Source organism: Vidua chalybeata, chromosome 3, assembly GCF_026979565.1.
Source record: "Vidua chalybeata isolate OUT-0048 chromosome 3, bVidCha1 merged haplotype, whole genome shotgun sequence".
In the NCBI taxonomy this organism is placed as follows: domain Eukaryota; kingdom Metazoa; phylum Chordata; class Aves; order Passeriformes; family Viduidae; genus Vidua; species Vidua chalybeata.
This window is the reverse complement of record NC_071532.1, coordinates 34,411,631-34,424,379: the sequence shown is the minus strand read 5'-3', so window position 1 is coordinate 34,424,379 and position 12,749 is coordinate 34,411,631. Positions and strand designations below refer to the sequence as shown.

The window sequence follows — 12,749 nt, the reverse complement described above, 5'->3', positions numbered from 1 at the left end:
AATATATATCTCTCTATATACATATACATATATCTATATATGTGTGTGTGTGTATAAAATATTACAGTGAAGCTGCTGTGCTGGTGGCTACTACTGAAAAGGTCACTCCACATCCCCTCTACATCCAGCCACATATTCCTTTCCTTTCTGGGTACAATGGACCAAGTGATTCTTCAGCTGAGAATGAATTAGTTCATTGACTTGATCTAGGAGAAAATTATTTATTTGTGAAGTTTCTCTGGTTTTCATTGGAGGATTAGTTTTCCATCATGTCAGTTCACTGAACCAACTCATCCTGTACCCACAGATTTGCCAACTGTGATGCAAAAAAATATTGCAGGAGCACACAGCCAGGATTTGGATGAATGGAGCCGAAGCAACCTTTAGGTAGCAGCTGAGAGTTACCTGGGCTTGGAAGTAACATCCACTACATTTTAATGTTACATTTCTTGTAATATTTGTCTTGTTGCTAGCTTTTTTATATCACTGTCCTTTTTGAATTTTATAAAATCTAGTTTTCTGGGATTTTAGATAATGTGCTGAATTCTTTTCAGTCATTATAGGAAACAGGAAAAAAACATTAAGACGTAGTTGGTAAATATGACCAGGGTTCACTACTTCTTTCAAAAAGGTAGAGAGGGGAAACTGCAGACTAATGAACTTTGTCCAAATACCACATTAGTGGAACAGGCAGAGAATTGCTTGGGTGAGTTTTCGCTTTCGACTCTTCAAACTTCTGTCACTTTTTTTTACTTATCCTTCATGTTTTGTACTCCTCCTGCCTTTTCTTCCTTGGGCATTCCTATCTTCAGTGTTTGTCAGTGCTGGGGTCATTCAGTGATCCCTCTGAAAACAAGGGGTGGTTTTGGTTTGAATTTTTGTTGTTTGCATGCTTCACTTTCAGCCAGATCCCTTCAGTGTTGATCCTTGGCAGGACCACGTGTTGGGTAAGAGTGAGACTTCCCTTTCATTGTTGGTGAAGCTTTCAATTAGCTTCAGTCATTAGGCTGCTGTCTCTGAGAAACTGCATCTCAGAGGAACGATCCTGAAGTCTTTGACTTGGTCATAAAAAGAAAATTACAGCAATATTCCCTTTTGTCCTGACTGTCTGCCTCTTCTCCTTGGAGATCCCTACTCCCGCAGCAGCGTTTGCCAGAAGGGCTGCATGCCTGCATCTCGTCTTTCTGGGTATCACAGTCTTGTGGATTTGTGCACACCGAGCTTCCCTGGATGGGAGCAGCTGGGGCGTATGTGTGCTCCCTTCTGCCAGCTCTGAGTGGGGCAGGAACCTCCTGCAGAAGGGGAGGGAGGAGACCTGAGAGCAGTGATGCTGGGAATTGCCTCAGTGAGATTTGTCTGAACTTGTTGCAGTTTCTTCTCTTAGCTTACAAACGGATTTATTTTCTGCATGGCAAACGTTTCACAGCTGTCTGCTGCATTAACTATCCAGAGAAGTGGGCAAATGATGAAATGAAAACTGACACAATTATTTCAATTAGTCAAGACCAGAGAAGGCTTTGGAGAATTTCAGAGAAACCTCCCAGAGCTGCCTCTCTAGGCACTAGGGCTGTAAATGAAAATCATCTGTTGATAAATGCACAGTATTTTTACTGAAAAGAGCAATTGCCGTGTTCATGCAAACTGCTGAGTGAATTAACTGTGCGATGGCTGGAAAAAGGCCAAGATACTGCTGCAAGGAATTGATTGGAAAACCTTTGTTCTGTAGCTTAATTTATCTGAAAAGCAGACAGAATATTAGAGTTTGTATGGAATGAAATAAAAAGTAATATTTATTGCCTTAAAGCTAACAAGTGGAATACGCCCTCAATAAAAGTGTACCTCATTATGCAAAATCAGGTGAAGCAGAGCAGAAATATAGATGGTCCTGTTGCTGCAGTATAAATGATTAAGGTACTAAAATGATTTCCATATGAAGCAATCCTCAAAAAGCAGGCACAAATTGAGTAATCTTTTACTCATTTTGGTAGTTGCTTTTTATATGAGTGCTCCAGTTGATTTAAATCTAACTACTTAGCAGCGTTCATAAGATCCCATTTGTCAAAGCCTTGTGGTTATTTAAGATATTATCATCTGTCATCATCCTTTCACCTCCCTCATTTTCCTCTCCCCTCTCACTGTTGCTGTCACAGGTGGTTCATGTGGATTTGACCTGATTATCTGCTCTTTCCTCTCTGCAGGCTTGGAGAGGATGGGCACCTCTGGCAGTGGGGCGGGGGGAAGGCTGGCAGGGATCACTTTAAAGCTGCAGGGAGCTAAAGATTTTATTTAGCTGTGGTGCATCTGCAAGATTTTGATGGCTCTAGAATTTGAAAAGGTTTAACTTACTTAAGGTTTTGATAATAATTCTTGATATTCCTGTTGGGCAAGGAATATTTGACAGGATTTTAAAAAATTGTTTTAGGAGCAATCTGTTCCTCAGTCTACAGAAGAAATCTCTTAGAACTACTAGGATGTTCATAACTTGACTGAACAGGAAACTGAGATATATGATGGTAAAGTTCATGGCAGGATTTTTGAACAATATTTAATGATTTGAAATTATTTGGAGGAACAGATCCCCAGTGTGGGCTCAGAAGTCTTGGGGGTTTTCAGGGTGGTGGTACTGGTGTTGGTTTTGGAAACAAAGCTAAGATATTAAATTGTTGAACAGTAATTATTTCCTGAGCTGTGCAGTTCTTGTTTTACATATTTTGGGTTTGTATAACTGGTGAGGTCAAGAGTATTAGTTATTCTTTACAACGTCTTCTCCAGGTGTTACTGCATATTATGATTGCATAAAAGAACAAAAGAGCATAAAGTTGATGTGTTTTTTTCCCAGATTTTTTTTCCCGTAAGTATCAAAGTGTTGGGCGTCTGAATCACACTGTATACATCATGTGCTCCAAGGAGTATTCTCTTATGTCATATAACCTATGCTATGTCTGGAAAGGCAAGTGGAAAGTTTGCTTCAGTGTTGCTGGTGGGTGATGCTGAGGGACATCTGCACTTGCTGACCCCATACCCAGTGAGGTTTGGTGGGCACATAGAGAATCCTTACGCCAGGCTGTGAAAAGCTGTAGTACAGGATTACAGGAGGGCCTGTCTCAGATATTCTCTCTTGATTTGTAAGCTGGAGAAAGGGGACGAGCATAAATACAAAATATAAAATTGCTATTCCCTTATTTATAAAAATCTCTTTCAAGTATGAAATGTGTGTCTTGCATGCATATCCTCTTTCATAATTACTGGAGTCAGGAACCTAAAAATTGATGGAAATGGCTGGCTGAAGATGCATGCTTATAGGACATTGGTTTCCTTTAAGGTAGAAATATACTGTTAATATGCTTTAGATTTTTCTTTAGTGTCATTGAGAGACATTATTTTGGTTGAAAAGCTGTTGTCTATTCCTCCATTTCTTATCAGTGGACACTTTCTCTGAAGATAGAATCTGAGTCTTGTAGCATCAGTATATAAAATCAGAATGATTAATAGCTCAATTACTTAACATTAATTTTAGCAGTTCTTGCCTTCAAGCAAATGCACACAGCCTGTGTCACGTGCTGCTCAGTATGTAAATAAATCAGTTGTTTCGGGAGCACTTCTGTGCCTTTAGAAAGTATGATGGGGTATTTTCTCTCTGTGTTACACATAGGTCTGATTCATAAAAAGGCTCCCCTGCAGCTTGTTGAGTTTTAGGAAAAAATCGCATTTCATTTGTTCTCTGCCATTTACAGCAGGATTCTTCTCTCTTCTTTAATGGGTGCTCAAATGCAAATCTAGAGAGCTCTGAATTTCTTACACTCGGAAGAGTCTGGGATTCCTCCTATATGTGAAATACAGTTAAAATCTAAACCAAATACTTCAAAAGGAAGAAGGCATTTTCCTCATAGAAGTCATATGCCTTAAGCTAATCTGGTGATGCCTGGGGGACCTTTGGAATGTTTGTGATTGCCAAGACTTATGTATTGAGTGAGAAACTTGGGTTTGCACCTTGTGTTTTGAGAAAGTGGAATGTGTATCACAGGGGCTTGTAACAGATTGGGCCAATGCTTGGACTAACTAGTACAGAACATAGTCTCCTGACGAGCAGAACTGAAAATCCATGGTGTCACATGAAAGGAATTTTGGTGGTAGATAATGAAGACTATACTGATCCAGGAGTTTGATTTTGCCTTTGTGCTAGGTCATGGGAGGGTTGAACAGTTCTGCTCCTCGTAGACAGATGCAGTTTGCTCTGATTGTTACATTCTTTTCAAGCATGAAACTGGAGTATTTTTGAAAACCACCAGCATTCCTTAAAAATACTTATTTCAAAGGCAACACCAGTATTCCAGTGTAATGTGGAATGGTCCTTAATGGTTTTTACTGGAATTTACTGACTTTTAGAGCAGGACAGTCAACTTTAAAATGTAGAGCAATATTCCACAGCTCTAATCAAGGAACTCTGTTTCAGGTTGCGAATAATATCCATTTCTGTACTTGGAGAACTTCTGCAAGTGTTTTATGATGTGGTTGGAGTTCATAAGTAGAACTGCCGGGACTGATGCATTACTATATTGGAAATGCAAAGAAATTTGCATCTTGAAACTGTGGGAAGCTTTTCCATCATGTGGGCTGGGAGAGGGCAAGAGATGAGACCCAAAGTCCTGTCTCTGTCACTTGTTTATCCATTAGATTGTAATGTCTGATTCATCCTTCCCTCAGAAGCCTCCTCACTTGCTTTAAGGAGCCCTTTTTGTTTATCAGATTGGAAGGAGTCCTGTCTGACCTCTGATCTGCCCGTCATCTGTCAGGACACCTCTGGAACCTAAAGGTTATCTTTGTTGGTTGAGCTCATGATACAGCTTAGAATGACACTAAGAGAAATCATCCAATTGCAAGCTTACATAAAGCTCCCCTAAATAAGTGTTTCTGTCTTATCACTAATTTTATTGTGTGTGCCCTGGATAATACTTTAGTTCATAGCTTTGCCTTTATTATTATATTTATAGTCCCCTGCCATTTTCCACCATGATATAAAAATTGATTTCTTGAACCCGCTGATGTATTCTATTAAGTATTTTTGATGAGCCACATTGATAAATACATCTTAAAAACTGTGTTTTGTATTATGGGGTTGGGAACCAGACATGAAATTTAATTATCTCTTAGTCTTACTTTATTGGTACATAAGCTTGTGGCACTGAGAAGAGTGATAGACAACTAGCAAGCATGATACCAGAGAGGCAGGAAAGGGGGGCAGCAGTGTTCACTTGGAAAATTTTCTTTCAACCCAGTATTAGACAGGAAAAAAAGAAAGAAGAGAGTATTGGTATGAGTATATTGTCATGCTGGAAAGGCCAAAACTTTCACTCTGCTTCAGGGTAATGAGTTCCTTTTCAGGATAAGGGTTCCTCACAAGTGCCCATCCATGGATGGTTCTTTAATAGATACTTAATGCCGTGCTGCTGAGTTCAGCTGTCCTGGAGAGAGTTGGAGACAGCAGTGAATGCTACTTTTACAGTTCTGAGGGTTTCTTTTTCAGCTTGAGTGTGTTGTAAGTGGAGTAAGATAGCAAAAAAAAAAAAAAAAAAAAAAATCTTCAATTTGATAAACCTTACAGGAAGTACATTCTGTGCCTACCAGTGTGCCTGATGTTTCTCTTTAGGTTTTGATAGACATTTTTCTTCCCCCAGACATCTCTTTGGAGAAGTATTAAGGATCTTGAAATCAGGTTTGGGGAGGCCAGTGTCATGAGCAGGTAGGCAGGTAAAACTTTGTAAGCTGCACTTTTACAGGCCCTTCTCTGCAGTTTGAGTGACAAAGAGGACTGAGCTTACCCTGGGATTTTAAGAGCACATATTTCTAATGAAACTTGGCAGTTCAAGGGCTAGAGAAGCATTTTAATCTTTTGTGCCCACCCAGTCTCTATACAAATGTAAATATGTCTGTCTTTAACAATTTGCCAAGAAATGTGGTTTTAATTTGTTAGCAGCAATCACACTCCCTGCAGCTCTTTCAGAGTCGAGTTGCAAGTCTGGCGGTGCTTTGACGTTTTTCTCTGTCATGGTGTCATTGTTTATATGATGTCTGCTTCTGCTGTCCTCCCTTTTATGCCTGGAATATTTTTCTTTAATTATTTCACTGTCTAAAAGGAATCTGGGATTACTAGACAGGATGAGAGCAGATTAGCTTTTTTTCTTTCTTTAGCAAGTCCAGAAGTTCCCATAGGAAATAAATAGTATTCAAAAACAGACAGTGTGTTTTATTTTTTTTAATTAACTAAAATTATTAAGTCTAATAAAGAAAATGAAGGAAGTATCACCAATAATGGCTTTGTGTCTTAGTAGTATATGGAGTGCCCACTGTTGTTATTTATGACTCCCTCTGCCTTCTATTGTGGACTTATTCCAGCCTTAGGGAGTTTACATCACTACTAATAGCAAAAGGCTCTCTGGTTCCCACAGAGTCTTTCAGAGCCTGACTCATATGCCTTGTGTTAATTGTTCAGCTCTCAAAATACAGCACTTACAGGGTGTGGTTCCGAGGGGAAAATCTACTGTACTTAGAGGGCATGTTCAGAAGTGTTTCACATATAAATCATTTTGATTTTTACTTTTTTTGATGCCTTAACCCTTTCTGTCACTGCTTTGTGTGGTAAGTTATTTGAAAGCAAAACAGAAGGTCGATGACAGCGCAGTGAGGGAATGTGTTAGCCCTGCAACTTGGGGCCATTAGCTCCAACCTGACTCAACTCACAAGTGCTGTCATTCGTGCCTCTCTGCAGGGTCTGCTCCTCACAGCCTGGCAGGACCATCCCAGTCCTGCAGGGTCCAGAGTCAGATGCAAGTCAGAGCTGGGGATTATGCCTTATCTGCAGTAGGGAGTACATGGGGGCAGGAGCTATCCCCAGTCCTTCCCTGGATTTTGTGCCAAGGGCTCCTTTCCCTGCATTACTTACCACAGTGACAAGAGTTGCCTTAGTGGGCTGCTGATCCTGGCCTGCTTGGCGTGCTGGGGGCTGAAGAAGATTTAACAGAACTAACCTAACCCGTTTCCACCCTGCAGGAACTCAGATGGACTCTGGCTCTCTGGCCAAGTACAAGTGCTCTCCAGCTGCTTTGATGCAGGATGATTGTGCAAGACCCTTCAGCCTCCAAATTGTGTGGCTGTTACTGGAAATCAGAATAGTTTCTACAGACTTTGCAGTCTCTGCCTTCTCTTAAGATTAGCATAATGCTCGAGTATCTTAGTAGTATTTCTGCCTTTAATAGCTTACAAAGTATGAAAATATATTTAGTCAAATTAGGGGAATCTACCTCCAGCAAGAATAGAAGCAGCAATTAATCCCTCAGATTAAACTAGGTAAGCTTGATTTCTGAGGCTGGGAATCACATTGCATGTATGCTCTATGTGTTTTCTGCTTGCTGTAAACACACTTGTTGCACCACAAGTGGACAGAACTTGGTGCATGGCTCAGTGTGCACATTTGTGTAACTTGTCTCTGAAAGGAAGGCTCAGAACAGCTGTAGCTTTTCTAAGTGGCAAATTGGCTTTACTTCTTTGCCTGACTACCCTTCTTCTGCTTGCAAAATAGGAAGCTGTTTTCATTGGCTATTTCTTCTGGAAAGAGCATGGAGGTCCCCCATGACCTCTCCTCTAAAACAGAAATAAAAATGGGCAGGGCTTACTCTCCCCTAAGTGACAGGCTCCCGAGGGGTGTTCCAGGCAGGGGTCATGTACAGGTTGTGGTCTTGTGCCTCTGCTGGCTGTCTCTGTGTCCCTCAGTTCTTCCACACCACCTGGTTCCAGTGCCTTACCAAGGAATGGGCTAGAGCAGCACTCCCTGCTTTTGGGGAGCCCTGTCAGAGGCTGCATCATGGAGGCTGAGGGAGAAAAGTGCTCTCAAAGACAAGGATGTGCACAAAGCCTCTTCTCCTCTTGACTTCACCACTTCTTTTTCCTCTCCTCCGTAGCCTCAGAGATAATACTTTTTTTGGAGTGTGCAGTAGCTAATGGTGAAATCATCAAACACCCTTTCTCTGACTAAGATTGTTTCATTGTGAAAGGAAGTGCTCACAGCCTGAAGAAAAAGAGCATTTTCCTTCCCTCCCACTCGCCCCAACCTCATATTATATAAAAGGATGGTGCTGCTGTTAGCTGAGACCAGAAAGAATTCCCCTGTTGTCCTGTAGTAGCCAACCACTACAAGTTGTGAGCGTTTAAATGTTAGAATTAAAAGTTTTAACCCTTGCCTTGTTCAATGAGCAAATAACACTGTGTATGTTTTTTTGTAAGTATGGAAAATTATGGGAATTCCTCTGAGAATAAGTGTATAGACCACTGCGCCAGTCAGTCTCTTCAGGAAAAAAACTGACAAGCACGCTCCTGTCTGCAAGAGAGATTGCTGGTATTTGTCACAGTTTGAGCCACAAAGATGTCAAATATTTGCCAACAGTTTCCTCAGATGGTTTGGAAAGCTACATCCTTTACATTGCAGTCTTGTTTGCTTGTGGTGTATTTTAGCATACAAAATATGTTGCTTGGGAGTCAGGGGGACGGAACTGACTAGACTCCCAAATATTAAAAGATTAAAAATAATTGTTTCTTTTAGACTGCTCAGATCAAAATAATAAAGAACAGCTGTAAATCTTAGTATTAGAAATTGAGCTTTCTGTTGAATAATCATAGCTTGATGTGTCATGCTTTAAACCTGTACTTTCTTTTGGAGCAGAAAGAAGAACTTTCCAATGGGACATCTGAATATTTTACTGAATCTGCTGAGAACAAGAAGCTTAAGATTAGTCTGAGTGAACAAATAAAGCAAGACATCCTGAGAAAAATGTATACCGCTATTCTTTCTAAGCCTTTGAATTTATAATTGGTAAAATTTGGTTTGGTAGAATCTAGCTCATGAAATAAAATTTTAAATAATATAAAATTTTAAATAATATAAACTACTTTACAAAAGGTTGTTTTAAATTACTGAAAGATTACTACTGTAGTGTGGATAAGCACATAAAATGATTGTTGTTTTTTACAGCATGGAGAAAGCTATTACAACCCACATAGATATCACACGTAGCATTAGGCAGAGTCAAAACAGGCTGTTTTTCCTTGAATGAAGCTCTGAGCCAAAATAAATCGTGATGCTTGAATCGGGTGTAAAACACTTCACAAATATTTTTTTGTTGTTCATTTTGAGACTCTGGATCAATAGTCAAAGTTAAAGAGTATCCCTGGTGGAGTGGATGGGGAGGATGAGCTGATCAGCTGAACTTGTCACTGCTCCATGTGGTACCAGGACTCCATCCCAACTTGTGTAAGATGCCATCAGCCCCAAATCACCTGTGAAATCAGGGATTTGCTGTGAACCCTGGCAACTTTTCTTTTTACCACTGTTGTCTCATCTGTGTTGTCTTTAGCAATGAGATTAGCTTTGGAGGTATGCAGCTCTCCCTGTTTGGGATGAGCCCTCTTTGAGAGGAGTTAGATGTGCTGTCCTGGGAACTGCTCGGCAGCAGCGGGGCAGCAAAAAGTGGTATCAGCTTGGGGCCATCTCTAACAATGTGTTTAGACTCAAAATGCAGCTTCAGGACTTGGGCATAAAGTTCATCTTATGGGCTCTGTGAAATCCAGATCCATAGGTAACGCACTGCTGAGGAGTGTTTGTGTACTGACACTCCATCAGGTCCCTTGTGATCCCATTTTCCTGTATAATTCCTTTCAGAATATCATCTACTTGCATTACCTAAGTCCTTGCCAGATGAATGGACTTGATACTAGATGAGTAGTGGTTAACTTTAAAGCAATGCTTTGAAATGTCCTGGGAAAAATTCCAGAGGAACATTCTAAAATAGAGATTAGGAGCTCTCACACAGAGGCACACTCACTGCTTCTCCCCACCTGCCCCCTCTGTCCTATAGCTATGCATTATACATGTGGATGTATGGGAACGGTTTGCAATCATTTAGGCACTTAGGAAATGCTATTTTATCTAGCCAGTTCAAAAAGGAATTCAATATACTTCTGCTCTGTTGACCTTTAACATCTGTAATGAATCCAGTTCTGCCTCTTGGAAAAGAGTGTGAACTCATTCCTTCATGGCTTAGCCATTAATAAATAGGGTTCTTCCATAGCACAGTGGAAAATCAGATGGATAACGCTTGATACTATCCACACTAGACAAACATTGCTGCTTGTCAGGATGATACACAGGGATTTTTTCCATGCTCAGAAAGAGGGTGGCCCAAGTGGTGTTTCAGAGTTGGAAAAACAGTAAATGGGATCAGTAAAGGTTCTTTTTTAATTTAAAAAACAAAATTCCTTTTTATTGCAGTGTGAAGAGGACAAAACCAAGGAGAAGTAGTGCAAGCAAACCTCAAATCAGCAAGGACTCCAAGAAAGTGTGTCTTGGCTGGGCAGACTCACAGACAGAGAACAGAAAGAGTGACTGTGAGACTTACCTCAGTGCTCAGTCTGCTGTGAAACGTAGGAGCCCCAGCCTGCTGAAGGACTGCACAAACACAGCTGAAAGCAGCTTGGGGCTTCCTGTGTTAGAGCAGAGAAATTATGTTAATCAGAGACAGCCAGAAGATGTTCGCAGCCAGCAAAAACCTCACTCTCTAGAGTGGTCAGAGGCGAGTCTTCTAAGTGAGGGCCCTCCTTGCAGCTCTGAGTCAGCTCTGCCAGCTCCAAAGCAAAGTCAGAGAGTGACCAAAACACAGGCTCAGCTCGAGACCTGTGGTTCAGAGGAAAAGTTGAAGCATTTCACAAAAGTGTCCTCTGAAGGGACTCCTTTAACTTCTATCAATACAGAAATGAGTGTGTGTGATGGTAATTTTTTGGGTCCATTCCTGGAGGAGAAGACACCTCTTAATTTCAGGTTGTTTTCAAAGCAAGACATGACAAAGACTGTGGTTGACCAGAAGTCATTGACTTTGAGAAAAAAACCCTCCTGGTCTCTTTTTGTGGGCATCAGTGGAGTGCAGACAAGCCAAAATGAGCCAAGCACAGCCCCTGAAGAGCTGCCTGCAGTGCCAACATCATGTCTAGAACTGCACCCTGTGTCTTCAGAGAAGATTTCCCAAAAAAGAAAAAAAGAAGTGGAAAATGGTCTTGGGAAGTTAAAACTGCGAAGGCTTAAGAAGTCAAAATCTGAAATACTGCCTTGATAGCATGGGTGGTCAGCCAAGGTTGTGCCTAAGCAAAGAGCAGGAAGCAATTCAAAATGATGGAAAACAATAAAATACAAAATGAAAATTAGAGAACACATTAGAAAATATAGTTAACTAAGGATCTTAGTCATTTGGCACTGTAATAAAGGTAATCCTTTTAAGTCTTTAGGAATTAGTCACGATTATCGCACAAGTCAGCATCATATTTATAGAAAGAAAAATCTCTTATAAAGTAATATTTGCTAAGCAAAATTTTAGATTTATTCATATTCAGTGCTATTAAAAAGTCATATCAGCTGCTAACAGCAAAAGTTAAACCCCCTGTTAGCAGCTGCAGTTATTTGATATCTTGCTTGTTTCTGAGCATGTAGTTTGTTTTAGTAAAAAATTAACCCTTTCTCTGTATTAGAAAGTTTGTGGTTTACTCACATGATCTTTACAGCAATAAAGCAAATTAATTTTATTTCAAATAACTCTTTAACCAGGATTAATAGCTAATGATTTGAGGCCCACTTTTTCAGAGAAGTTTAAAAATAACTAGTTTCTGCTTGTGTAGTTTTGATATGAACATTTAATTCTAGCACATCTTGTGGATACAAGTCATGCATTCAGTCTTGTGGAAAAATGAAGGTTTCTTCTATATATTTAGATTTATATATTTATACCTGGGTGTGCAAACATCGTTCTTGGGTGAAGTTCACATATAAACATGCATACACATCTTCATGGATACATGTTTCAAAATCAGGCCTTGCTTGTGTGCAAGGGCAACACGCTGGTTTTCATGTGGAAGTAATACCAGAGTTAAATCTTATTTTAAGAAAAATTTTAATTTCACTGTTCTTGTTCATACTGCTTCTTAAATTTAAATGCTAATGAGCTAAGGAAATGTGCCTTTTTTATTTCATGCTTATCTTTTTTAAATGTGTAGAATAAATGTATAAGCTGTTTTCTTTCATCATTCTTAAGCTCAGTGTGACCAGAGCCCCTGAGCCAGCAGTGCCCTGGCATCCAGTAGGGCCAGCCATGTCCTTGGCATGCAGCAGGCCCAGGAGGGGACTGTCCCACTCTGCTCTGGCCTCGAGGGCTGGGGACAGTTGTGGGCACTAGAATGTAAAAATAGATATAAAGGTGTTTGAGAACATCCAAAGGAGTGCACAAGGGTGGTGAAGGCCTTGAGGGGAAGCCGTGTGAGGAGCAGCACTGGGTCTGTTCAGCCTGGAGAGGAGGAGACTGAGGGGAGACCTCTTTGCAGCTACAGCTTCCTGGTGAGGGGAACAGGAGGGCCAGGCACTGATCTCTTCTGTGTGGTGACAGTGACAGGAACTGAGGGAATGGCCTGAAGTTGTGTCAGGGCAGGTTTAGGTTGGATATCAGGAAGAGGTTTTCTACCCACAACGTGGTTGGGCACTGAGTAGGCTCCCCAGAGGAGTAGTCACTGCACCAAGCCTAGCGGAGCTCAAGAAGCATTTTATAACAACGCTCCCATGCACAGGTGAGATTGTTGGGGTGTCCTTTGCAGGGCCAGGAGCTGGACTTCGATGATCCTCGTGAATCCCTTCCAGCTTAGCATTATTCTGTGCTCTATGATTT

At 40.8% G+C, this 12,749-nt stretch overlaps 1 protein-coding gene across 4 annotated transcripts in view; it reads left to right on the top strand.

The window, feature by feature from the left end:
* Window positions 1-12,105, top strand: part of SLX4IP (SLX4 interacting protein) — a 70,317-nt gene extending 58,212 nt beyond the window's left edge. For all 4 annotated transcript variants that reach the window (XM_053939228.1, XM_053939226.1, XM_053939229.1 and 1 more), the window contains 2 exons: window positions 8,714-8,823; window positions 10,319-12,105. In XM_053939228.1, coding sequence (XP_053795203.1) covers window positions 8,714-8,823; window positions 10,319-11,153 — 945 coding nt within the window. In that variant the 3' untranslated portion in view covers window positions 11,154-12,105. The remainder of the gene's footprint in view (window positions 1-8,713; window positions 8,824-10,318) is intronic.
* Window positions 12,106-12,749: the final 644 nt, after the last annotated feature.